The sequence below is a fragment of the Zonotrichia leucophrys genome, chromosome 6 (genome assembly GCF_028769735.1).
Source record: "Zonotrichia leucophrys gambelii isolate GWCS_2022_RI chromosome 6, RI_Zleu_2.0, whole genome shotgun sequence".
In the NCBI taxonomy this organism is placed as follows: Eukaryota; Metazoa; Chordata; class Aves; order Passeriformes; family Passerellidae; genus Zonotrichia; species Zonotrichia leucophrys.
Window position 1 is genome coordinate 5007788 of NC_088176.1, and position 27368 is coordinate 5035155.

General features: G+C 37.9%; 1 protein-coding gene and 1 long non-coding RNA gene across 5 annotated transcripts in view; both read right to left on the minus strand.

The window, feature by feature from the left end:
* LOC135449854 (uncharacterized) overlaps positions 1-1028 on the minus strand; it is a 36124-nt gene extending 35096 nt beyond the window's left edge. The window contains exon 1 of the long non-coding RNA XR_010440862.1: positions 935-1028. This is a non-coding gene — a long non-coding RNA (uncharacterized LOC135449854). The remainder of the gene's footprint in view (positions 1-934) is intronic.
* A 3123-nt stretch (positions 1029-4151) lies between these two features.
* WDR11 (WD repeat domain 11) overlaps positions 4152-27368 on the minus strand; it is a 39290-nt gene continuing 16073 nt past the window's right edge. For all 4 annotated transcript variants that reach the window (XM_064716750.1, XM_064716749.1, XM_064716748.1 and 1 more), the window contains exons 12-29: positions 25871-25977; positions 22726-22801; positions 21168-21276; positions 20741-20865; positions 19849-19996; positions 19438-19544; positions 18864-18978; positions 17118-17289; positions 14053-14161; positions 13251-13313; positions 12222-12287; positions 11369-11537; positions 11034-11129; positions 10511-10676; positions 8697-8794; positions 7639-7784; positions 6784-6866; positions 4152-6257 (exon numbers count right to left, since the gene is read on the minus strand). In XM_064716750.1, coding sequence (XP_064572820.1) covers positions 6103-6257; positions 6784-6866; positions 7639-7784; positions 8697-8794; positions 10511-10676; positions 11034-11129; positions 11369-11537; positions 12222-12287; positions 13251-13313; positions 14053-14161; positions 17118-17289; positions 18864-18978; positions 19438-19544; positions 19849-19996; positions 20741-20865; positions 21168-21276; positions 22726-22801; positions 25871-25977 — 2110 coding nt within the window. In that variant the 3' untranslated portion in view covers positions 4152-6102. The remainder of the gene's footprint in view (positions 6258-6783; positions 6867-7638; positions 7785-8696; positions 8795-10510; positions 10677-11033; positions 11130-11368; positions 11538-12221; positions 12288-13250; positions 13314-14052; positions 14162-17117; positions 17290-18863; positions 18979-19437; positions 19545-19848; positions 19997-20740; positions 20866-21167; positions 21277-22725; positions 22802-25870; positions 25978-27368) is intronic.

Genomic DNA, 27368 nt, shown 5'->3' on the forward strand with positions numbered 1-27368 from the left:
GCTTAAACCTTTCTGAAATAGCTGGTCCTGCATATTACATAAAACACCAAATGAACCCATCTTTTATATAAAGAATTACTAGAGACAGAAACCAAGATGGTAAAAAGAGGTGTGTGTATAAAAGTTCACAAACAATGCTGGAAAAAAACATTTCCAAAGGGTCAACAAATTATCCCATTATTCATGAGCCTGTGGCTGGATTCCAAAAGCAGGGAAAAAATATTACTCAGTAGGGCCATAAATATGAAACTAGTTTTAAAAAATTATCACACACACACACAAAAAAAAAAAAAAGAAAAAGAAAGATAACCTTTTTTTGCAACTGAAATTTGTTGCCTGTAGCTTTTTATTACTTACAGCAAGTGAAATAAAAGCCAGACAAGTCTAATATAACTCTATTATCTCCTGCTACACCAGGGTGAAAAGCAATAACTGCATTTTTTAAAAAACCACCTGTTGGCATCTGTTTTGCCCAGCGGATAACACAATCACTCAATAAACCTCTGGACAGCAGCCATTGAGGCAGAGTTTGCCAGGGGAACCTCCTGACCTGCAGCCACTCTTTGCTAAATGAAGCAGCAGTGACAATGACACGGACAAAAAAGGCGTTTTCAACGTGGGGATCTGATTTCCAGATAGAAAACCTTAAAGCTGGGCCAAGAAAGTCTCACTGGAGGAGGATTTCACAGCCTTGCCTTCACCACCTGCAGAGCTGGCTCTGACAGCAGCTTTGGCTTTCCTTGCCCATGAGCTGCTCCCTCCCCATCACCCAAATTCCTCCTTTGGTGCTGCACTTGCAGGGAAGGAGGAGAAAACAGGAAGTTTATCCTATGAAAGGGGGACCAACAGTTTCAATGAAAAACATAGAAATAAACATAGTGTCACCTAATGGCTGCTCTAAGATTTTCAAGACTGAAATAAACTTGCCACTTACCTTCTGTGGCTGCATTTTAAATGGGCTGCTTCCTTCCTTTGGGGATCCACACTTTTCCTTTTCTTCCAAATAGTTACAACCAAGTCAGAAAGCCATTTTAAATCTCAAGACAAAAAAAAAAAAAACCCAAAAAACAAAAAAACCAACCAAACCAAACAAACAAAAAAACCCACAAAAAAAAAAAAAAACCACCCAAAAACAAGCAACCAAAACCCACACTAATAGCAAATTAAACACAAAGAAATTAGAGAATTTATTAAAAAAAACCCCAACTTTAACAACTAAACCCTAGATGCTCTATTTCAGCTACATTTGCGTGTTTTTTGGTTTTGTTCTGCCAGAGCAAATGGATGAGGTTCCAGCTCTAATCCCTCAAAGTGTGCCTATGATTTCCACCTGGATGTTAAATTTTACCCTTTCCAGTATTTCCCTTTTTCATTGGTGGTTCCACACCCAACTCATTACAGCCTAATTTGTTCAGCTGGGCTGAGGAGGCACTTTGTTAGGAGGGCTTGATTCACCATGCATAATAAATACTTGTTAGAAACTATGCACATTTCAAGAGCTGGATGTTGTCTTCTGATTAAAATATGAGAGGAAGGAGAGCACTTTGCACATGGACAGAAAATTCTGACTGCACATTCTGCCAAGCTCTGTCCATCCTTAGGGAAGGCAGGATTCAGATCTGCAAATAAAGTTTGTACTGTCCTTCCACAGAACAGAACTTCAATGAGTCCAAATCCACCAATCTGCTTCTGAAAAATTTCATTTTATGTTTTTAGGGTGTTTCTTTTCCCCTGGAATCACCAGGAGTGGACAAAATGCACGTTGTCTGTGAGGTAACTGAGATCCCAGCTCCACAAAGCAGTGACAACACAGCCCTAACTCAGGCAAGGGGGTGTGGAGTTGGAAAAGAATTTGAATCAGCTTGGGAAATGAACAGATATTGACTTTGCAATTCCATCTTTCAGTACTGCAGCCTTGGGAGAGGTGAGAACTCTCTCACTGTGCTCTGCTGAGCCCCTCTGTGAATACTCCTGTATTAAAGCTGCCACTTTGAAGCAAAATGCTTTTGCCTTGAGTGTCTGCAAACACATCAGCAGCATCCCCCTGCTGGTTTGGTTCTGCCATTCTCCCATTCCTAGAGAATCCTTTTAAACACTCCTTCCCCATCCTTATTTTCCCTCATTCTTATCTTTCCCCCTCCTTATCTTCAGTGTTTAAGTAGAAACTGAGCAATTTACTATCAGAATTCCCAACTCAAAAATATCAGTGGGCCAGTATCAGCCAGTATTCCCACTTCTTCCTGGTCAAACCACCACACTCATTAAAGGATTTTATGTCACTGCTTGGATCTGTGGGTATCAGTTTTTTTATCCTGAACTCATTAATGAATGGTTCACATAAACATCAAAGTTGTGATGAATTATTCTGAGAAATAAATAAATAAATATAAAAAAAACCCCAAACCCTACTATTTTGTAAGCTATTACTATTCTCCTTCTTCCCAGCAATTACATTTTTAGTTGAACTGTTTTAGAATACAATTTTGGGCAGCAAGTGATCATCCAAACCAAACCCATTTCCCATTGAAGAGTCTGTGACTGTCCTCATGTTCTGTCTCCAGAGTCAGCTGCACCAAAAATGATCTCAGATTATTTGCTCAGACACTCAACATCAACACTCTGGGCCAGGTTTCTTGATGTATAATAAATGCCTCTCTCTGGCTGCAGTGTCTCTAAACTGGCAGACTGCATTTTAATGAAAGCAAATGATAAATAATTTGCAATATAGTACTAATAATTTTGACACTGCAATCAAGTATTTTTGTGTTGCCATTTTCCCTAATTATTCCCTCTGAATCAGATCTATGTATATGTGTGTATATAAACACATCCACACACCATTAAACTGAATTTTTTGAGAAGTACTTCAGAAACTGACCCAAGTTAGGCAATTTTAGACACTGTTGGTCAATGTTTAATTTGCAGGCTGCCTTTATTGTGAAGCACATCATGATCCAATTAAAACTCTAATTAGGGCCTGCCTTTACTGAAGCCAAGCTAGACTTTTCACTGACAGAAGAAATAAATCCATTATCATAGAACTGAAATAATTTGGACTTTTTGGAAGGATCCCATCAGGAACTGGAAAGAAATAAGCCCATTTTTAAAATCCAGCTGTGCCAAGAGAGTCCCATGACAACATTCACCATGAGCTTCCCTCAGGTTGTACAAGTGGAACGTGAGCACACAGATGGGGACAGAAATGCCTGTGGGACTGACTGAGCCCCAGAGATGGACAAATTTCAGATGCTTCACTGAACTGAAGACAATTCTTGCATCCCTGCAGACTCAATTTTGAGCTTTTTTTGGGTTTTTTGTTGTTGATCATGGAACGCCAAAATTCTTCCTATAAAACAATGAGAGGGGGAACCAGCACTGGTTGTGCTGAAAGATTTTCTCCGACTAGAAGTTCCTCATCTAGACAACCTAAATGCCCAAAAAATTCCTTATTTCCAAAGGTCCTGCCTTTTGCAAAGGAATCTTTCAGCAGTTGCTGAATACTCTGCTAATCCAACATCCCAGTTAATTAATACAAGGCTGGTGTTCAAAGACAAATGCACAAAAAATCTCTGTATATTAGACAGAATCTCTGTATATTGACCTGCAAACACAATTTGACCATTTCCTCATTGCCAAGGATGGTCAAACACAGGTTCCAGAGTTATGGCTTCACTGCTGACAGAACATTCAAGATGCAAAAACGAGAAAATAAATTATAAACCTCTGGGGCTACTTGCAGTATTCACAGGGCTTTGAGGAAGGAATTCTCAAAGGGGCTTAAAGGAGTTAAAATCATATTTATTTAAAAAATTCATTCAGTTCACTTTTTAGTCTGTGAGAACAGAAAGGGAGGAGGTTTCTTTCATCACTTATTTCTGTGCTTTGCAAAACTCAGGATGTGCAGACCGTGTCCTGCTCTAATTTAACCCATACAAATTTTATGTTTGCTGCTAAAGCCTGGGAATGAATTCTGCTCAAACACAATGTTTCATTAGAACTAATATGGAAAATGTGACTCAGATGTACAAAGGATAATCACTTCCTCTATAAAGCAGCCCTGAGCATTGTTCCTGTCCAGAAGGCAAAATGACAACAGTTGCACAAGCAGCACTCAATTCCAATGATGGGTTTGTATTAAATCAAGACACACAGAGATTTTAAAAATATTTTTATTATTGTAATGAGACTGCAATATTATCTAAATAAACTTTTCAATCACTATTACACTCTATTTTCCTCAGGAAGGTTCCAGTTGGGAATGCCACAAAGTAACCTATACACTTAAAAGTTTATAGAAACATTCAGTATTAAAAGGCCTTTGCAATATGTTGTTGTTTTTGTTTTTTTAACCATCAGAGTTAAAAATCCAAGTGTGCACTGAAGTAGATTTATCTCAGAGACCCACTGAGTTGAATTTGACAGCTTCAAGGGCTGTCAAAGAACAAGTCTGGGTGTGCTCACAACTCTGGGGGAGTCTTGTCCACCAGGGCTGCTACAAAAGCAGGAGATGGAGCAGAGCTGTAGCAGTCAGTGTGAGCCAGAATTTAAACCACTGCTAATTACAGTTAATTTTCATTAATTCTGTTGCTCGCATAATACTTAAGGCAAATTTCCTTGTATACTCATTTTCCCAAGCTAAAGCAACAACATAAGCACAGTTCACAATACACTGAACAAAAGGTAATTTATGTAAGATGTGGCAAGAACAAATACAACACATTGCAGTTTAACTCCTACATTTCTGCTCAGAATAATGAAACTCCCTTTTTCAGCTTGTATTCAAAAAGACTTGAACAATCTACCCTTTCCAATTTTAACAGAAATGTTATTTAAGACTTGAACCAAAAGTTTTCTGGAGCTGGAGATGTCCCAGGGCTGGTGGGAGTTCTGAACACATATCCACAAATCCTTGAACAAAAGGAGAATCCAATGCACTGTTACTGCAAGTAGACAACACAAAAATTACATTCAAATGAGAGACATTTTACAGGATTCTTTTCATGACAACAAACTCAACTTCAGCAGCTCCAACAAGCTGGGAACAAGAAGAATTCAGGCTTTTAGCCTAATGCCACAGTCTTCAGTTTGCAAGGGCAGTGTAGCATCAGCAGCCACTCCTCAGCTGTGAAATTCCTCATCAGTAATACACAGAAAAGAGACATCTGACATTAAAAACAGTAACACAAACAAGTACTGAAATACTGGCAAAAATCAGAAAATTTGGTGGCCTCCTTGTGTATGTGGACCAGCAGGTATGTTAGCAGGAGCAGTATCTCATGAAAAAGCCATTGTCTGGGCTTTGCACAATGCTGTTTTCACCTTTTGTTAATCAGACATTCAGTAACTCACCAGAGACTGGGGACAGCACCAGCAGTGCCCTGACCCTGCTGCTCTGGAGGTAAAACCTTCTGCCACCCTCTGACAGGCAGAATTCAGTGCCCAGGGTGGGCAGGGAGTGCACACTTGAAAATAAAATGGAATATAACACTCCCTTAACTGGAAAAAGTGATGTTTTATGCATTTCTGGAATGTCAGGAGAGCAACATTTGTAAGTGAACCTGTTAAAGATTCCATGCCAGGCAGTTATGGAAATGACAATACAGTGAATTGATTTAAAATAACAGTAATTTTAAACAAGAAATTGGAGTGGAAAAGCCATGATGTTCCAGGAAAGAATTGTGTGCTTTGTGATCTCTATTTATTTTTAAATATATTTATATTTTTACAGTACAGACTAAATCATTTTTACATATAAATACAACAGTATTGAAGTTTTATTAAGATTTGATTTTTAGAAGTAAATGGACCAGACTTTGACACAGGTATGGAAGCCTTTCAGCACATCTTTAAATTTGATTCCTGCTACAACTGAAAAAGTGGAAATATTATTGTATAACTTTATCATAAGCTTCTTTCCCCTCTTGTGAAAGTGCAGACAAATTTAACAAACAGCAACACCACAGTTCTTAATCCTGACTTCCAACACATTTAACAGTATTTGCTCCAATCCCACAGATCAGCTATGACAGTGATTCAAGAGAAAAGTGAATTTTCACCCAGTGGGATCCCAGTCTGCCAGACAACCTCTCAGCCACAGAATTCTCACTCCTGGGTCACCTCCTCCTTCGGCTGCTTGAGTTCACTCAGAAGCTCCTTCCCACTTTCTCCTGCTTTTGAGGCAAAGAGAGCAGCTCCCTCCTTAAAGCCCAGGAGCTTCAAGCTTCTGGCATAATCTGCATACACAGCATGGATCAATTTATGTAAATGAGGCATTAAGGAAAACACAAATTAATAGCAAAACAAAAAAACTTCAGAATCCCTTTTTTCCGCCCTTCTTACTCCTTACCTCTCCCAAGGTGAAAATGCTGAACATTGCTACCAATTGTGCTAATCTATTATTTTTCAGCACAAGTAAGAAAAAAAAAGTTGCTTTAAATTCTCCTTTTGAACTCATATCAGTATTTATAAAGCAACAGGCAGAATGCTGTAAACTAAACCAGACAGATTTCAGATATGCTTAAGTACCTACCATGATACAATGGCATAAATTGCAACATAAATCTTAATGTCACAAAGATTTTTTCATTAATCAGACCTGAGCATATCTACATGACTTATTAGTGGCATTTTTTATTTACAGGCTGATGACTCCATAGGTATTATTTACATATGCATTATTATTTATAGTATATAACACAAATGTTTGTGCAACTTCTCAGCTTGCCAGAACACCAGGTCAGATATGAAGATTTAGCAATCAAAGACAGGATTTCAGAAAAAGGATATTTGTATCATCATTAACTTCAAATGCCCCATACTTCAGACAAGCTTCTACAAATAAAGCTGCTCTGTCAAAGTACCTCATACTGTAAAATGGAAAAAAAAAAAAAAAAAGAGAATAATTTGTTAGGATACAAACCAGAAAAGTATTCCAGGACATCACACCAAAATATTCACAGAGAGGCTTTCTAAAACTCTTTTATATCTCCCCTTCCTCCTTGCACTCATGAACTGACACTTGCTATAAATTTTCCTGAAAGATCAGGGCTGAAGTTACTCAGAAAAAATCATAGATACTATAAATCATTGCTGCTGGGTCCATGGGAGCTGGCAATCTGAAAGCCTGCAGTAAAATGAAATGCCAGTCAGAGCCCACAGGTTAAAACTAATTAAAGAAAAACATGCTTGTGGGAAATGGATTTGTAGAGAATTCTCAAAGTTTGACAGAAAGTTCACACAGTACGTATTTGTATGTAAACTTTGAGGTAAGAAATACTGACTAAAAATGTTATGGAATGGGATAGACATTGTTGGGAGAGAAATGGAACTAGGAACAAGTTTTAAAGGATGGTTTTGTAAATAAGATTAGATGCTTTAGAGAAATATAAGAAATGCTTTTAATATATTGTAATTAGGAAATAGTTGGCTTCTGATTGTGATGGTGTGAATTATAACTATTATCTGTATTGTCTCACCCTCCACATGAGACTGAAAATGGAATAAAAGTTTGTAAAATGGCTCTCAGTTGTCCCATCTCTGGGTCAGAGAAGGCTTAGTCCAACACATGAGAAAACAGAAACAGATATCAGAATTAGGCGTGGACAAGAGACAGCACAGGTTGTGCTGCTCCACCTTTACCTGTGTAACATCTCTGCAACTTTTGTGAAGCAGCCAAGAGACAAGAGCACCAGAATGGCCTTGGATTTGTGGTTGACGTGTGGGGAGCAGAGGTGATCGACCCAGCGGCGCAGCACGTCCGCGCACTCCTCGGCGCTCAGGCGCACCTGGGGACGCAGCAGAGCCCCGTGAGCCCCACACACACCCTCACCCTGTGCTGCTGCAATCCCCTCAGGCAGCACCCTGGGCAGAGGCAAAAGCATCTGAAAGCATCACTTTTTCATAAAAAGCATGTTGCTTGAGTTAATAGGGCATTAAGGAAAATCAGATATATCTCGGTATAAAATACTTCACTTGGGTCGCTGCATTTTTACCTGTGATTAACATCATTTTTACCCCGAGCTGTTCTAAAGCTTTTCTAAATCAAGAAGTTACTCTTCATTCTTTACTGAAGACTTAAAAAAAAATCTTAATTTTTCTGAAAAGCAGCATTCCCTCACTTAAAAAACCTAAGCATTAACTTTTCCATTCTTTCTTCAGGAAACAAAACAGAAACTTTACTTAAGAGATGCTGAAAAATATTTACTAATTCCTGCCCATTTACAATGTGCAGAATTAATGCTGTGACTGGGTAGTTTTGCTGTAATTTGCTGTAACAGAAGGTGATGCCAGTTTATGTGGGTGGTGGTAATTGTGAAATCAGCTCACACACTACACAGAGCTCAGCACGAAGCTCAGTTAATTATCCACATCCAGGAGTGGGGTTTTGTAGTTTATTATTAGGTTTATACTGCTGCAGCTATGTGGACCTTCCCAAACTGCTGAAAAATTAGGGAATTGAGTATTCCAAGCCTTTTTTAGGCCCCAATCCTGTATTGTGGATGAGAACAGACCTGTGTGGTCAGAATGCTGAATAACCTGCCAGCGCTGATTGAATGGCCTGGCTTCTCATAGCTGTATGGTATTTCTAATTGATGTTTCAGTGACTTAGGGAACTCCAGCACCCTGCTCAGCCTTCCTAAGCACAGATGCTGAGCAGGTGGTTGGTGCTGTCAGCCTGGGGAGTGAGGAATTCTCACCTTGGCCAGCCAGGCTGCCCGGTTCCACTCGCCGTAGGTCTGCAGGTAGCGACAGGCGTCGGCAGCCTTGTCAATGAGACACAGCAGCTGCACCCCCTCTGCAACACAAACAGGGACTCTGTCCGGTTTTCGGCTGTTTGGATGGCCTGGAAAGGCCTGGGGTGGCCTTGGGACAGCCCACGTATCAAAGGAACAGAAGAGGCTTCAAATCTTTTCTCGGTCTCTGTGTTTATTAATTGTTTATCTAAAAGATTTTCTCTCGGCCCGACAGAGCTCTGCTCAGCAGCCAGCCATGAGCACACTCCCTCCCCTCCGGGCGGTCACCTATCTTTATACCCAAAGTTACGTGTACAATATTTATCATTTTTCCCCAATACCTTTCACCCTTATTGCCCAGTGCACTTTTAGTAATGACCAATCCCAAAGTGCCACCATCACCGGAGAAGATGGAGAAGAAGATGGAGAAGAAGAAGAAGATGGAGAAGAAGAAGAAGATGGAGAAGAAGAAGATGGAGAAGGAGAAGGAGAAGGAGGAGGAGAAGGAGGAGGAGGAGGAGAAGGAGAAGGAGAAGGAGAAGGAGAAGGAGAAGGAGAAGGAGAAGGAGAAGGAGAAGAGAAGGAGAAGGAGAAGGAGAAGGAGAAGGAGAAGGAGAAGGAGAAGGAGAAGGAGAAGGAGAAGGAGAAGGAGAAGGAGAAGGAGAAGGAGAAGGAGAAGGAGAAGGAGAAGGAGAAGGAGAAGGAGGACAGGACACGCCCCAATTCCTCCATCTTATTTCTCTAAACCCCCCTGTACAGAAATCCTAAACCCTGTGTTTCACTCTCTAATTAACTAATCCCTTCACCATTCACCCCGGTGAAACCCTCCTGTCCTCATACAGGTGTCGTCTCCTGTGTAGGATCAAAGTCCAGCCACCAGACACTTCTGGAACATTCCAGGACTCCCGAGCCCCCCAAGGGTGGTCTCGGTGACACCTCAGTCCTGAGGTGCTGAGATCCCACAGGACTCCTCTCAGGAAAATCCAGGGAAAAAGGGCTGCTGGGTGGGGAAAAGGATCCCCACACCCTCAGCACAGGAAGATGTTGAGGCTGCTCTCCATATAACCTGGGTGCCAGTTATTGCATCTTCCTTCTGGGCTACAGAGGCCACACAAAGCTCTCATTGATCTTTGTTCTGAACACAAATTTAGGGGTTCACAGGATCTCTTATCATAAAGACATAATAATCTTTGTTAATTAAATAAATAGATTTCCTAGGTACTTCTTTATTTTAATTTAATGTTGTTCACAGTGCAATTATTAATAGTCTACAGAGTGGAAAATAGTTTTTTCCAGGCAAGAATAGATTTTTAACTCTCTCAGCATGTTTGAGTATTTCAGCTGTATGGGTATAACTGAAATAGTTATGTTTCAGCTCTTGCATTAAGCAAAATAAACCTGTACTTGTAAGAAAACACATATTATGAAAAAAAGTTCTGAATTGAAAAGAAGACTAAATCAGTATTTCACATTTTGTAACAGGAACACCAAATTTTCGTTAATCCTTTAATTAGAAAAGTGGAAAATACATATTATGTGCTCAGCTTCTTTTCGTGCAAACAACTGCTAAAAGATTTACTCCAGAAGTGACTTTTCCAGTGAAAATAAATCAAGACAAGCTGGATTTTATAACTCAGTTACTGATCATTTTTGTGTTAACTACTTTGTGTAGTGTCCACTACAGCACATCCACCACAGCAGGATTCACTCCTATTTCCCTGGCATCCTTAAAAATAATGAGAATTATCAGTTTACAAGCAAAGAGAAAGATATTTTACCTGCAAGCTTTCCATTGGCTATCATGTTGGTTGCTACCAGTTTAATGGTGCTTTGAGATGGCCCTGATGAGGTGACAGTTGTGACCAGGCAAGCTTTGAGTGAATCACAGTAATAATGTGCATTCTCTGAACTGGTTTCCAGCAGCAGTTGCACTGCTCTGTCAGTCTGGCAAGAGAAAAAAAAAATACAACTTTGACCACAATATATTAATTTTGTTTAAAAGCCTTTCTATTTTTACCCTTTTTAAGACATGGAACAAATAACAATGGAAGTTATTCTAAAACAGGCTACAAAAATGTCTCCCTGTCTATTAATGACTAAGATTCTACTTTAATAGGACATTGTCAATAAGAACAACATTGAAAATCCATCATGAATTTAACATAACAATGCAAAAATTCTGCACTGGGTTCACACAAATAAGAAATAACAAATAAAGTTAGAAAAAACTTTCCTTAAATGGGCTAAGTACACAAAACAGACAGGGAAGAAGAATAAAAAATTCAAATATTACCCACAAACCTGGCCCAAGAGAAGAAGTTGATCAGCACATTTCCTGGTATGATCATATGTTGATCTCTTCACTTCCTGGAGATTTACTCTTTCCAGCTGGAATTTCTGGACAAAGAAGGAAAAATATTTTAAGTGTAAACCTACCATAAGAAATAAAACCAGGCTTTTAAAAGATATTCACATATCTTGCCAGCTTTTGGACCAGCCTCTATTTTTAAGTACAAGGAATGTTTTAACCCAGACTGGTATGTTACTAATAAAAGTGAAATATGCACAGGGAACTGAGTGTTTATTGTACTGATGACAGTACAAAATTTGAAATTTGGTTTTGTTCTCTGACATACCTGGAAATAAGAATTTTCACAGAGCACATCATAGCATATATCCAGAGGGTTACCCAGCTGCTCCTGAAGGACAGCTGTGTCTGCTTTGGCAGGCTTTTCCTGGCAGAAGCTGTGCAAATAGTGGGCAGCAATAGTCCAGAAGTGCAGCTCAGATTCATCCCCATACAGTCTGAGAAGATACAAAGCAGGATGTCATACACCACATAAAAATATGATATATTTCATTTTTTCAAGGACTGTGCATTCCTGTGGGCAACACAAATACTTTGCTTTGTCAGTGGGACAAACTCAGAGAAGATTATGGAATGGCATTCATTACAACAGCAATTAAACTCCAGGAATGTTCAGCACAGAAATATGTGGAAATTGATATTTATTATGATTTTGCACTTAAGTCACTGATATCCTCTTTCAACCACAAGTTACTGAGTTTGAAAACCATCTCTGAGCACAGACAGACTAAAATTAGCTCAGTTTAGGCAGAGGAACCACACAGAACACAGACACTTGAAATAAACCCCAGGTCCTGTTTGTACAGAGCTATTGGGAAGTTCTAAATGACATTTTGGGGCAAGATCAACTAAATGTAATGTGGCTGCCAGAGCTGGAGTTATAAAAGTTCCACCAAGACTGAGGGAAGTTCCTTTTATCCAGCAAGCAAATAAAACTGTTTCAGTGAGGTAAAATTTCCATTTTGATCCTAAACCCACTCTACTCAATGAGTAACAAAGTAGTTTAGGGGCTGTGCTAAGGACAACTGGGAGAGTTCCTAAACCTCAGCTCATTCCTGTGCATTAAAAACATCGAGATTTTCCTAGGAAACATTTCCTGTATTCATCTGAATCTCTTCTACCTGGCAACCAGGAGACATCTCTGCAGGAGAGTAAAATCTGGATCAAGCAGAAGTTTCTTTATGTCACTGCAAAAGAGAAAGTGTTAAACTGTAAAATGCTGGGCAGGATTTTTTGTTTGGTTGGATCCATCACATACAAACTGAAAAGATCAACCCACAAAATACAAAATTTCTTTTCTGAAATCAAAAAATGCATCTGTTAAAACAACTGCAACAGGAATGATATATAAATTGAAATATAGCTGATCTCCAGGGGTAAATGCAGGGAGTCCATCAGGAACTCTTTATCCTTGCAATATAGGGAATCACCACCAGGGTGTATGCAAAGCTGCCAATTAGTCTGCAGTAATTCTACTAATTACAATATTAATTCAGCTACAAATAACCTTGCAGCTATGTAGTGTCACAGAGAAGGGATGCACATGCATGAATTTAGGCTTTCCACAGGTGTTTCAGACTGGATAAAAACAGGCTGTTACCTTTGCCATCCTACTACATGAAAGGACAAAAGGAAAATGGACAATTTATTGTATATTTATTAGCTTTAACGATAATTTTCAAGGTTTAGGTGGAATGTCAAAATCTGTTTTCTCTGTAAATACAGCAACGTGCATCAACATAACTCTGGAATTACATCTGCAGCAAAGGATTTTTGGAATCATCTTTTTTTCCTCAGAGCTCAAATATCCTAACAAACCTTGGAGTATTTAAGTAGCAGTGTTCAATGCAGTCTGGATCAGCATAAAGAACCCCTAAATCCATGAGAAGTACTGCTTAAAATATTCCAAATGCTCACAGGTCACTGGCAAGTCATGTACTGACCCTATCAGTACCTTTAAAGCACCAAGTTAAAAATTAAATAAAATTTACATTAAAAATCCTTTTTTAAAAATAAAAACTGCCATTACTCAGGCACATCTTTAGAGAAGAGAATTCTTTCTTCATTAACTGTGAATTGCCACAAACTTCAGATATTTTGCCTTCTCAGAATTCCATAGCTTACACAAGTAATAATAGAAAAAATCTTACTTGGACAATGAATTCAACTGCTCTTGAAGAAGGCTTTTAATATTTTCATTCTCTGGATAATCACTGGAATAAAAAAAATAGAGGTTTTCTGTGTTACAAAAAGGACAGAATTATCTGAAACGGAAGAGCACTACTTGTAGGAGAAAAACACAGGTTAACAGTTGGTACATGTTAACAATTTTTCACATTCTTTGGGTAAGCCATTCATGCAGGATTCTTTATCCAGTTATGAGTTCCAAAACAGCAGTGAAAGATTTGGTTTGCTTCCATTGAGTCTCAGAGTAAATGCCAATCTTTCTTTCCCCCTTTTTCTTTTTTTCATTAATCGTAAAATGAATAAAAATGGCAATGCCTAGAGCATTATTATGGGACCATGAGCCCAGTCCAGGACACAGAAATGTGCTCCTCTGGCTCTCCATGAGTACAGACAGGTCTATCAGGATATCAGAATATCACTTGCAGTTACACTCTAGGAGCAACTCTGATGGCTGCATTAACTTCTAGAACAAAGAGAACACAGTTTTTCTCAGAAGTAATATAATGCCATAAAAATATTGCCAGGACTGAAAGCAGACTGCAGTTTTTAACAGCCAAGTGCTACTGAAAGCCAGAAGAAATACCTGACCTTAGAGCCTCACCTATATTACTTGCAGTAATAAATACAGAACTAATTATAATTTTGACTGTCCCCAAGAGTGAGGAAACTTATACATCCAACAGTTATTTGCACAGAAAGACTAATAAAATATATAGGCTTTAAAAAATAATAATGTGTTATATATAGATCTATATTTCTTCTTACATGTCCATGATATCTAGAGAATATTTCTCATCCCAGGGTTGATGCAGCAGGAATGCTTTCAAAGCTAATGAAGCTCTTGGAACAAGCAGGTAGGGACACCAGACAGGTTCTGAAACAAAAGGAAAAGATTCATTGTCCAGGGAGTCATGGGCAATAATGCTGTGTTCATTGATCAGAAAATGTACCTTCAGAAAATATAGCACAGAAAATATAGCACAGAAAATGCACCACAGAAAATATCCCACCAGAAAATGTATCACAGAAAATATACCACAGAAAATGGGCACCAGAAAATGTATCACACAAAATGTACCACAGAAAATGGGCACCAGAAAATATACCACAGAAAATGTACCACAGAAAATGGGCACCAGAAAATATCCCACAGAAAATGTATCACAGAAAATATACCACAGAAAATGGGCACCAGAAAATGTATCACACAAAATGTACCACAGAAAATGGGCACCAGAAAATATACCACAGAAAATGTATCACAGAAAATATACCACAGAAAATGGGCACCAGAAAATATCCCAATCACACAAAATGTACCACGAAAATGGGCAGCAAAAAAAGGGCACCAGAAAATGCACCACAGAATAAATACATCCAAAAATTTACTTCCAGAAAATGTACAGCAGAAAATGTCCCAGCTTGTTTGCAAGCACCAGGAAAATCATACATAAAAGTCTTTTCACACACCCAGCAGAGGCTGCTAGACATAAAAGCTTATCACTACACTCAACAAAAACATTTCATAGAGGATACAGGGTTATCAACCATGGTCAAATGAGAATTTCAGGATATTCCATAGTGAGTTCAGCCATAGACTCCAGGAATTCACTGGCTTTGGCAGAGCTGTACACAATGATTATTGCTACATGTTACAAAGTCAGTAAAGCTATACCAAATATATCCTAAAGCATATTTAGTTTTGCTTTGTCCCCTAATTCCTACAGCACAATACAAGGATTAAACCCCATCATCTGGAAAGGATGGTGGGGAGTTTAATAAAATACAAATGATACATCAGTGCAATATAGAGTATAATACAAGGATTAAACCCCATCATCTGGAAAGGATGGTGGGGAGTTTAATAAAATACAAATGATACATCAGTGCAATATAGAGTATAATACAAGGATTAAACCCCATCATCTGGAAAGGATGGTGGGGAGTTTAATAAAATACAAATGATCCATCAGTGCAATATAGAGTATAATACAAGGATTAAACCCCATCATCTGGAAAGGATGGTGGGCAGTTTGATAAGATAAAAATGATCCATCAGTGCTGTCACACAAGTGTAGAAGCCAGGAAGTGTATCCAGTACAAGGTGTGATGACAGGCAGCAAATGCTACCCAGTGACTGAGCAGTAAAACGAGCACCAAAATCAGCTCCATCATTAAACACTCACAGCTCCCTGTGCTTGGTGTGCACTGAGTGATGTAGGACTCTTGGAAATGTGATTTGGTAATTAAAACATTAGCACAGAAGGACAGCTCAATCACAGCAGCCTTACAGCTGGCACAGCCTCATTTCAGTGTGCTTGCCTTTACATTCATCTTTAGAACTTAATATTGCAGAAAATTCCTTTGGTAGCAAAAATGGCTGTGATAAATTACATGTTTCCTCAAACAAACCCACACCACAGCTCCCCACATCGCAGTTTATTGTATATGTCTTAGAATCTACTGGTTTTAAGGAAATTACTTAAGGAAATTTAAAGAGTAAAGGTAGGATTGACTCAAAAGGCAACAATAAGAAGAGTTATTTGGAACACCAGTAATAATAAATACAAAAAAATGCAGTTTAGTTAACTAGTTAAATATTTCAACTCCCTTCTTAGACATATGGCTAAAAAGGCAAACAGCACTAATATTGCTATGTTAAATGTCAGTTTGAAGAGCAATGAATCAGTTTATATTCACCTGAAACAAAACTCAGAAAATACATTTTACCCATCAACAAATGTTTCTAAATCATGTAATGAGTATCAGTGATGCAGGTACTGATACCTAACTGATGTGTCAATGCTTTTTAAGTCAATTTGCTAGATATCTGTACAAAAAGCTCTTATTTTCTTCATGTATATTTAAATTAAGATATTAAAAAGTATGTGTTATTTGGGATATTAAACTTGTATTCAAAAACCCATGCATATTATTGGTCTTTTTGGGGTCTGGATTGAAGGCACTTGAGACAATAGTTCATGCTGGGACTCAGGTGTTTATTATTTCTTATCAGTAAAACAGTCTCACCACTGTGAGTTCAGCAGCTTTTCATTAGAAGGCACAAAATGGCCAACAATCTCTTGTTACAAAGTCTTTTAAGAATAAACTATGCAATTAGGGACTGACACCTGGATTATTTTCCCTTTTTAACCCAATAACTGATCCCAGAGAGCTGAAATGGGGACTTTTCTGCCCAATTACAAAATGCCACCCAAACCATGGAGAAGAAGGAAGAAGCAGCATGGAGAAGAAACCCAGGATGACACCCTGTGCCCTCCATCTTGCTTCCATCCACAACATACTAAAAATCCCAAAACCTCAATTTCTTACCAAGTGATACACCTACACTACTCCCCTATGACCTATTCCACACTTTTGTGGATTGAAGGAATTGAATCCTAAAGTCTGGAAAAGTTTGGGAAACTTTCTCCATGGATGAGGGTCAAAGTCAGTGCTCTCCTGGGGGTCAGGGCACAACATGCTAAAAATCCCAAAACCTCAATTTCTCACCAAGTGATACACCCACACTACTCCCTATGACCTATTCCACACTTCTGTGGATTGAAGGAATTGAATCCTAGAAGTCTGGAAAAGTTTGGGAAACTTTCTCCATGGATGAGGGTCAAAGTCAGTGCTCCCCTGGGGGTCAGGGCACCCCAGAGCAGACACAGAAATATTCCTGCTGCTCTGGGTTTCCACACATATGACCTAAGCATTAAAAAATGACCTGTAGCCATGAAAAGCAGTAGAAAGGCACCAACATCTCCACATGTGACAAGCCCCTGCTCAACAAAGAAACAAAAGACAGCAAGGAAGACACAACATACCGATCAAATCCTGCTCATCCATCCTGAAACACGAGGGCTTCATGGACAAGTCCAGCACTCGGATGCATCCATCATCAGATGCCAGCACCACTTTGTCTGACGTGCACCAGTCCACGTCCAGGATCCGGAAATTCACGTTTCTGCCGCTCCTTAAACTGCTCACCATTTGTACCTGCAAAATTCAGGTGGTTTTTGTTTTTAGCAGCCTCTCCATCACTCATTGTGAGGCTGTGTCACACACCCAGGAGGCACAGCACAAAATTCACCATCAAAAGTGAAGTTAGCCATAAATCATTTCAATAATGGTCTTTTCTGGAGAGTAGGGAATTTAGAAACCTTGGAGTAGCTCACATGGTTGCCCTGGAACAATACTATTTCTTAATTTAGGGCTGAGAAAAAATCCTTTTGAACATAGTGCATGTCACAGACACATTTTATGAAAAATCCTTTTGCTAGGATTTTTCTCCTGAGAAGCTGGGAGGCCTCAGGAGCACAATGTAAACATTGATTATCTGCTGCTGTGGAATGCAACAGGTGCATCTGTGATTGGTCTCATGTGGTTGTTTCTAATTAATGGCCAATCACAGTCAGCTGGCTCAGACTCTCTGGTCAGTCACAAGATTTTACCATCATTCCTTTTATTCCTTTCAAGCCTTCTGATGAAATCCTTTCTTCTATTCTTTTAGTATAGTTTTAACATATCATCTTCTTTTAATATAATATATACCATAAAATAATAAATCAGCCTTCTGGAGTCAAGATTCTCATCTCTTCCCTGGTCCTGGGGCCCCTGTGAACACCACCACAAGTGTACAGATGCCTTTTTGTTATCTTTTCTAACAGGACAGGATTAGATGTATAATAGAAATGAGACTATAAAATATTACTACAGATATTCTGAAAGACTTTTGACTGAAAATGTGAATTTCATTTTAAATGCTTTCATGTAGGAAACTCCTTTATCCTAGAAAAAAAGAGGGAACAGTTACACTATCCTGTGGCATCAAAACTATTCAAATGTGCTTCAAGGAGGGTAATACCCTACTCAGCTTATGTAATTCACAGTAGTTGTTCAAATCTGCTCATTTTTATCATCAGTGGAGTTTCATATTGCACTAACTAAGGGTCTGAGTTTGGAGTTGGTGCTCATTACAAAGGAAACAGGAAAAAAACTAAAATTCCTCTTTCATACCCTGATACCCTGACCTTATTCCAGGGGCTAAGTTCAAACAGTACAATTATATTTCCTTCCCCATGGTACCACAATGCCCTGAGAGACCTAAAAGCAAACCCCAGAAGGTTTGTGAACATAACTATAGAGTTTCTGAGTAAGAAGAGAAACTAGAGAGTGTTAATGAACAGGTGTCTGGCTTTCTGGTATTCCCTAACAAATTAAATCTATTGACCATACACAGAAACCTGCAGTGGAAGCAATCTCCTGTCCACAGACTGAAGTCTCAGACTGGGGAGTCCCCCTTAGATTTTCAAGGTCTGCCTCAAAACCATCACAAGAGGATGACAAAGAGGATCTCAGACATTGTCAGCTGTAAGAGTGGAAGACACTTCTCATTGATGGCAGCTCAAAGATAATTTATAGGGAGTAAAATCTTCTGAAGAAGCCATATGACTTTATCATGCAACTGCCAGTAGAAATCCTGACTCAGTAAAACTTAATCCCTCACTCATCCTGATTTTCAGAAATGAGGTGTGGGCTTTGAAGTGTCCATCAAACCCACAGCCACTTACCTCTTTAGAATCCCAAATTTCTACCCCATCATTGTACATGGCAAGGAGTTTTTGGTTTCCTTTCCCTGGGGCAAACCGAATTTTTTTCACCCAGTTCCGGTGAGTAGGAATCCCCCTAAGCAAAGACAAGATTAGGATCCATCATTGTACACCCAATATTGCAGGAAATTAAATCCTTTCCAGGAACTTTGCAGATCCTGGTATTGCACAGACTGAGGAGAACAATCCCTCTATAGATGCAAACACAAATGGATGTCCAGATTATGAATTTATTAAACTAAAATGATTAAATGCTCAGAATAAATAATACTTAATGTTTAACCAGAAGCCATTGTAGATTTAATGTAAAAAAAGATATCTAGCTGCTTTTAAAACCTTGATTAAATGTTAATTCTTCTGAAAACACAAGAGATTAAATATAGGGAACTGTGACACAGTAGACATTTTCTGAATTTTTATTCCAAAATATTTGCATTTTTCCCTACAGTAAAGAACAAAAATGAGGAAGGATGAGAACATTCCACATTGTAATACTCATCATCTCATGTTTGACAGACTTAATTTGCATTCATACCTGGATACTCTAGCTTTCAAATCCCAGAAGTTTAAGTTTCCATCAACATCTCCAAGAACCAGGATATCTCCTTTCCAGGCAATACAAGTAATGCTACCCATACTTCCCTGAAAATATTTAAGAAGCAGAAAAATAACTTGTGATTAATAGACTCAAACATATGAATAAATATTTCAACATTAGTATTCATTAAAAAAAATTATACAACATGATAGACCAAACTACTCAGTTAAAACAGGAAAAATTATTTATAAGACTGTGAAAACAGAACTGCTGTCAGTTTTTATGTTGGAATTCATTTCAGATTTCAAAGTACTACATTACTGACTTGCTGCTACAAAGCTTATCCTTGATTTTTTCTAGCAATCAAAGCTAAGCAAAAAATTCAAGCATCAGTGATAGAAAACTCACATCTGGAGGAATTCTTGCACTGTCTTTCACTGAGTTTCCCTCTACTGTGAGATGATAAACCTGCCCATCAGCACCTGTAAACACAAAGTGCTCCCTGGCAGAGATGTTCTGGCTCAGCTCTGATTTACTTTCAGCTTCCTGCAACAAACTTTAAAAAGAACACAATGAGACATAATTATTTCTTTCTTGAAATCAGAATTGCAAGACAAATTCTAGCTAATGCATAGAAACAACACAAAAAAATGTATATCCTTTTAAAGAATTTATATAAAAAATGTATATCCTTTTAAAGAATTTATATAAAAAATGTATATCCTTTTAAAGAATTTATGTAACAGTTAACTGTCGCTGAGGGACACGAGAAAACACAAGCACACCACTACTCAAGGTGAAGGGAAAAAAGGGAAGTTTTATTCTCTGACTCCAATATTTATAGTTTTACAAACGTGACAGTGGATTGGAAGGTGACATTGACACCTCTGCAATGTCACTGGTCAAACCAACAGTCCATCAACTCTCTCCTCCTCCATAAAGGAATGTAAAACAATGAGTTATTTACAGAAAGTGTGTGAAAAAATTCACTCCAAAAATGTCAACATCAGAAGGCTTAGAAAATCTTAAAAAACTAAAGTGACAGTTAACTATTTATTACTTGCACTCTTGTGGAAAGGACAAGTAAGAGTTTTACTTGAAGAACCAGGTAACCAATGGACTGCCACAGACACACCTGAGAGTAACAGGTACAGCAAAGTCCCACATGGAGGCCCATAAAGTTCTTTTGCTTGCTGTGTACTCAAGAATCAGTTCCAAACTATTCTTTTCATTAAAAGAATGGCACATGGTGGGAAACCAACAATTGCTGTGGCCCAGGACTCCCTCAGGAGGGGGGTACCTGATCACAGAGGATTCCACACTGCTGACTTCAGTGTCTGGTGCCACTGTCTGCCGGGCCATGGCCTCCCTGGCTGCCAGCTGCTTCTTCCTCAGGCTCTTTAAGTTATGGGAAGGTGACCACTCCTGTGGAAAATAACCCAGGAAAAATGCAAAAGACAAAGGTTTATTCCCTGAATGTACTGGGCTTTATAATGATTTCCAAGGAGATTGCTCTCTGCAGTACCTCCCTCCATCACCCAAGGGACAGAGCAGATTTCTTCACCAGAACCTCCTTTTTTCCTGCCTCCATTTGGTGGAGATGAAATATTAAAGCACTTCTCTGTATATGCAACAGCTACAGTAACATTTTCTGCAAAATTGTTCAAAGATTTTACACTATTTCAATGTATTACATTTATTAAAATGTAACAGAATTTATTCCTTACCAGAGCAGTGGCTGAAGGGAAGTTTTTAGACATTTCTCTGAGCAGAGTGCAAGTTCTGACATCCCAGATCTCCAGTGGTTTGTCTCTAAATACCACAGCTAGGTATTGCCTGAAACAAATGAGAATTTACTCCAGCAAGAGTCATTTATTTGAGCATTTTACTTCACTTGTGTTGTTCACAGCAGCACTCTGGAGACCCTCAAAAACTAAAAGCTAGCAGAGCAAATCAAATCCCCCTCTGAAGCTTGTGATTCCCTCGAGTTACTGAGGAGCAAAAGAATGTCTGAAACAGAGTTCTCCTCAAAGCTAACAGAATTATAAATTTCTGCCAGGTGGTTCTGCACAATCACTGTGGAGGAGACAAGGGGAATAATTCAGAGAGAGCAGCAGCACCTCTGATCTCACCATGTTCAGCCTGAGTTGATGGCACAAAATACCAGAAAAACACACAAGACTGCAGGCTGGGCAGAGATTTTTCCCTCCTGCAGATGCATGCCAGTTCCCAATCCCAGCATAAATGAGCACAAAATCATCCCACACCAAACCCCTTTTCAGCCATGCCTTCAGACTGCTCACCTGTGGAGCTGGGTGAGTGCAAACACCTTTAATCCACCACTTTTCACATTTAACTTGAAAACACAGAGGCCAGGCAGCAATTTGTCCTCTCAGGCCCTGCATTCATCTCCCTGCAAGTGAACCTCCCTTCTTGCCTCACTCAACACTCTCCAGCCTCTTCATCTAAGCCCAAGGCTGTTCTTAATTTTTAATGCATTATTAAGAACATTATATGGCTGAACTCTTCCAGATTCTCTGGAACTCCTACACACAAAAATACTCCTGTGCAAGCTAGAGACATTATTTTTTTTCCTCCACTGTAAAGAAAAAGCTTTAAAGATTTAGAGACCATGCCCTATTAAAATCAATACTATTTTAATTTCATTTATACAAGAAAGTGAAGTAATTTTCCAGAGTACTACAATTATTATTTTGGATACAATGAAAATCAGGGCCTCCTGTCACAGGCCTGAGCTCAAAATAATGAAGACTTGAAAGGAAGCAATTTGGTCATTTATCAGCTGACTTTTCATACAACTATATCTCACACCTGGTTTTCCAGCAGACAATTATTGCAAAGGTGTGAAATATTTACAAAAGCTAAATAAATATGAATAATTTTTAATGCCAAATTTCCTAGTTTTAAGTAAGGCTTAAGTTATAGAAAAGTGAATGAACTCATAACAGAATCAAAGTTGAAAAAACACTTATTCTCCTTAATATTATCAAAAAGCATGTTCAGTAAAGACAATACCTGTAAGAAATAAAATATTAATTACTGATTTTGCAACGTGATTGGACCCTGAAGTGACAAAGTCAACCACAGAAACAATCACAGCTTTTTCACTCGGAATTAACATTCTGAATCATTTTCCTCTTGATACTGTTGAATATTTTCCTATACACTCTGGAATGCTTTTTTTTCTTGGAATGTCTATGACCATCTGAGGATTTTCATGCAGCACAGTGAAATTTATAAACCTGCCAAGGCTGGGGCACTTACTTCAAATGAGACACCTTGATCATTTCGATGGCTGGCTCGTCATTGCCCCGCTCCCCACGGAACGCAACGCTCCTGCCTGCAGAGCGGGGAGAACAGAGCAGTGCATTCAGCCAGGAACTGAACACAACCTGAGGCACTGCAGCAGAAACTGCTCTGGCTGCAAACAGAGCCAGCTCAAAACCAAACCAGAGCATCTCCAAATCACCTTCATCTCTGAAGCTGCTCTTTTCATTGGCGAAGTTTTACTGCGTTTCATTTTAGTGCAGAGTTCATCATTAAAATCTCCAAGTTTACATTAAATATATTGTAAACTCTGCTATCAAATCTTTACATTAAATATATTGTAAACTCTGCTCCCAAATCTTTACATTAAATATATTGTAAACTCTGCTGTCAAATCTTTACATTAAATATATTGTAAACTCTGCTGTCAAATCTTTACATTAAATATATTGTAACCTCTGCTCCCAAATCTTTACATTAAATATATTGTAAACTCTGCTCCTAAATCTTTACATTAAATTTATTGTAAACTCTGCTCCCAAATCTTTACATTAAATATATTGTAAACTCTGCTCCCAAATCTTTACATTACTATTTAACTGTCCAATATTTAATTAAATACTTTCTCTGCTACACTTCATAAATATTTAATCTCAATTTACATTAACATATGTAAACTCTGCTATCAAATCTTTACATTAAATATATGTAAACTCTGCTCCTAAATTTTACATTAAATATATTGTAAACTCTGCTTCAAATCTTTACATTAAATATTTTGTAAACTCTGCTCACAAATCTTTACATTAAATATATTAACCTGCTCTAAATCTTTACAATAAATTATTGTAAACTCTGCTCCCAAATCTTTACATAATATAAAACTCTCCTAAATCTTTACATTAAATTTATTGAAATCTGCTCCCAAATCTTACATTAATATATGTAAACTCTCTGTCAAATCTTTACATAAATTTTGTAACATCTGCTCCCAAATCTTTACATTAAATATATTGTAAACTCTGCTGTCAAATCTTTACATTAAATTTATTGTAAACTCTGCTGTCAAATCTTTACATTAAATATATTGTAAACTCTGCTCCCAAATCTTTACATTAAATATATTGTAAACTCTGCTCCTAAATCTTTACATTAAATTTATTGTAAACTCTGCTGTCAAATCTTTACATTAAATATATTGTAAACTCTGCTCCCAAATCTTTACATTAAATACATTGTAAACTCTGCTGTCAAGTCTAACTCCTGACTCACTTCCAGAGTGGTGCACAGCAACTCAATTGGATGCATCAGAACTACATAAATATAGAGAGTTCTAAGAGTTATTATTTTCCACTCAAAGTCAATGAGAGATTCTCTCCATTCCCCAAGGAGGAAATTCATGAATAGATTTCAAATTTGAGAAGAGAAATGAACTCTGCCATGAACTAAGTGTGATAGAATTTCATGGTAGAATTTCATTCTACACTTCTCAGAACCATTCTCTCTTCCTTTCCAGCTAAAATAGTAAATCTTAAGAATCTATAATTTCAGCCCCAAGAAAATTTTCATCCACTTGTAGGAAGTGTTGCAGAATTATAGGTGTTAGAGATATATTTATCAAAATAAATAATGACCTACAAGCAGCATCTTCTATGCAAGTTTCATTCTCCTTAGCTTCAAGGAAAATTCAAGCTATAAACTTTAGCTCCTCTTGTAGCTCACAGCTAAATCACTTAAGCCAGCTGCATGAATAAATCTAGTTATAAGAAAATGAGTTAGAGTTCTCCTGTCAAAGACTACTGGAATTCTCTCTTCTCTATTTTCAACATCTTAGCAATTTTCTTTCATATTTTTGTTCAGAAATGTACATGAGAATTTTGGCAAAGTAAAGCTGAATCAGCAGTTTTTGTGGGCCTAAAATAGAAAGTTGGGCTCCTAAGTGAGGGAAGAAGCAAAAATCAAAAAGTTAAATTGCTGTGCCTTTCCTGAAAGACTTAAAAGAGGAAATGTACCATTTTTAAGCAAACCAAATGCTAAGGTCTCATGTATTAATATTTATTCAAAACTTGGTTGAAAGAAATTCTGAACCTTTGAGGACTTCTGCCTATAAATGTTCTATACTGATTTACAAGCAGAGTGAAAAATCAGATTTCCATTTTACATGAGATTAATTTCCCAGTGCAGGTATCTTTTCTGCTTTGATTTTAAACAGATGAACAAAAGACATTATATGAAAAAACTTTACAATATTTACATATTTACAACTTCACAAGAATAACAACTTAAATACAACTTAAATATTTTAATATTTACAACTTCACAAGAATAACCTCTCTGTGCAGCTCCCTGCAAATACAACAACCAAGGTTTTTCCATAAGTTTAAAAAAAAAAAAAAATTAAAAAATCACTTTGTATAAATCAATTCAGAATTAGCCATGTGCTACAAGATTCAGGCTGTTCAATTAGAATTTAAGTGGCTCCAGGTTTTCACATTCAAAAATAATGGAAAATTATTGAAGTGCTTCCTGGTCTGGGCTGTGTAACCTCCCCAGTTTTATCTCTTCTTGTGCAAATACTGATTTCATTACAAATGTATTTATCAGCCACTATGAGGCCAAAATAGTTGTAACCTGTTCATTTTGCTATCAACAGTATATTTTATTTACTTTTTAACCTTTCCAATTCTTCATTAAAAGTATCAGTTTTTATTGTTTTAAATCTCTTTTACACTTATTCACACTCACATCCTGACCATGTGCAACACAACCAATGGTTTGACACTATTTCATGTGCACATAAAACAGTGGGAGCAGACTTTGACAAAACACATTTGGAAATATGGAAATTTGAGCAGTTTGTGAACAAAATCCACCACTAATACCCCATGTGGCTGCTCCTAACCCCCCTGCTGACACTTATTATTTTTTTAATAAGTCCAAGATGTTTTTGCAAAGGTGCTGGTTGAAGTCTGTCTGCAGAGCACCTGACAAACCACATCTTGTGGCTTCACAAATAAGAGCAGGAAGTTTTAAAGCTCCTTTATTATTTTATTTTGTCATGACAACAGAAAAGAAGAAAAAAAATAGAATTTTTTTAGCAAATCTGTCAGCTCCTGGAGCAGATTTCCCAGGGAACACAAACCTGTTGGAAGGTCCACCAGCTGCAGCTCATTCCTGACCAGTCCCAGATTGTTGGGTGTTGATGTGGCAAAGGAAATGAAGCCAGTCAAGCTGATCCACTCAATTCCCCTGTGATCAGGAGGAAATACATGCAGCATATCAACTAAAATATTTGAATTGTTAGAAGCCTGAACTGAAGTGTTTTTTTTCACATATATTCTTAAAAACCCAGCACAGATGTAATTTTATACATTTTCTGGAAACATCATATTTAAGCATAAAAGGAAGCTACACATTAACAACTATGGTGTGAATATAAGTTACTGAATTAAATTTAAGAGCAGCTTTCTTTTCAGACTTCAGTTCAATAAAAAATTCAGGTATAAACACTGATAACTTCTGCAAAAAGCCCTCACAGATACTCAGCACTAGAGTGGATTAAAAGCCCTGCTCTGATCAAATCAAGAGTTGCTATCAAACAACTGCAAATTCCCAGCACACAGGAAAATATTCATGTGGGTGGCAGTGTGGGTTGCCTGATTTCTTTCAGCCCAGAGAGAGGAGAAATAAAGATGATATAAAAAGAGAGGCCCTGAAGAGATTTCATAAAAGAACCAAAAACCTGCTTTGGTTTTGGTTTTTTTTTTCTTTTAGATCATACCAAAGCAGCTCTCAAGCAAATCACACTGCAGTGCTGCAAGGATGTAAAGTTCCAGTGCTTTAATAAATAAATAAATTAATAATAATAATAATAAATAAATAAAATTGAACTCAACAGAACATATTGGCAGCACAGATGGACTCTCAGCCAATTCCTGAAAGACACCACAGGGCAAAAGGGACAGAAAGTGGCACTGGGTGGGACTGTCCCTCAACAAGACCCTTCTCCAGCCCCTTTTCCAACACACTTGGTGCCTGCAAAAATTGCTTTATCTGTGAAATAAATCGGGGAACTCTTCTCAAGGAAATTGAACTTTAATACACACATGTGCCCAACTTCATTTCAACACAGATAAAAGGATTTAAGGTTTCCTCAAAGCCTTCAAACACAGATTACTTAAGAACTGTTCCCAGGACAAGTATTCTGGTTCATCAGCTGCCTGCTTTGGAAGAAGATATGTGCAGTATGAGAAAAATAAATAACAATATTTAAGATTTACTATCAGTAAATCCAACTCACACTGCATTAAGTAGAAGTTTCCTAAATACAATGTACATGGGTGAAACCAAAAAGCACTCCCATAATATTCTGCACATCCAATTTACAGCCATATTTACATTATTTTAGTTCAAGCTTTAAAAACATGGGAAGCTTTATTCCTAAATCCTCAAGAAAAGGTAAAATTTAGGACCCAGTCTTTTTCCCAGCAGGACCTATGAAAGTTCAACCAATAATTTCAATCAAAATGAGAAGTATTCAATTAATTGAATTCAATTAATTGAAACATTTCAGGCATGATTGAATAGAAATCTGCCAGAGCAGCAATGGGTGACATTGTAAGTCTCCAAAGGGCCATAAA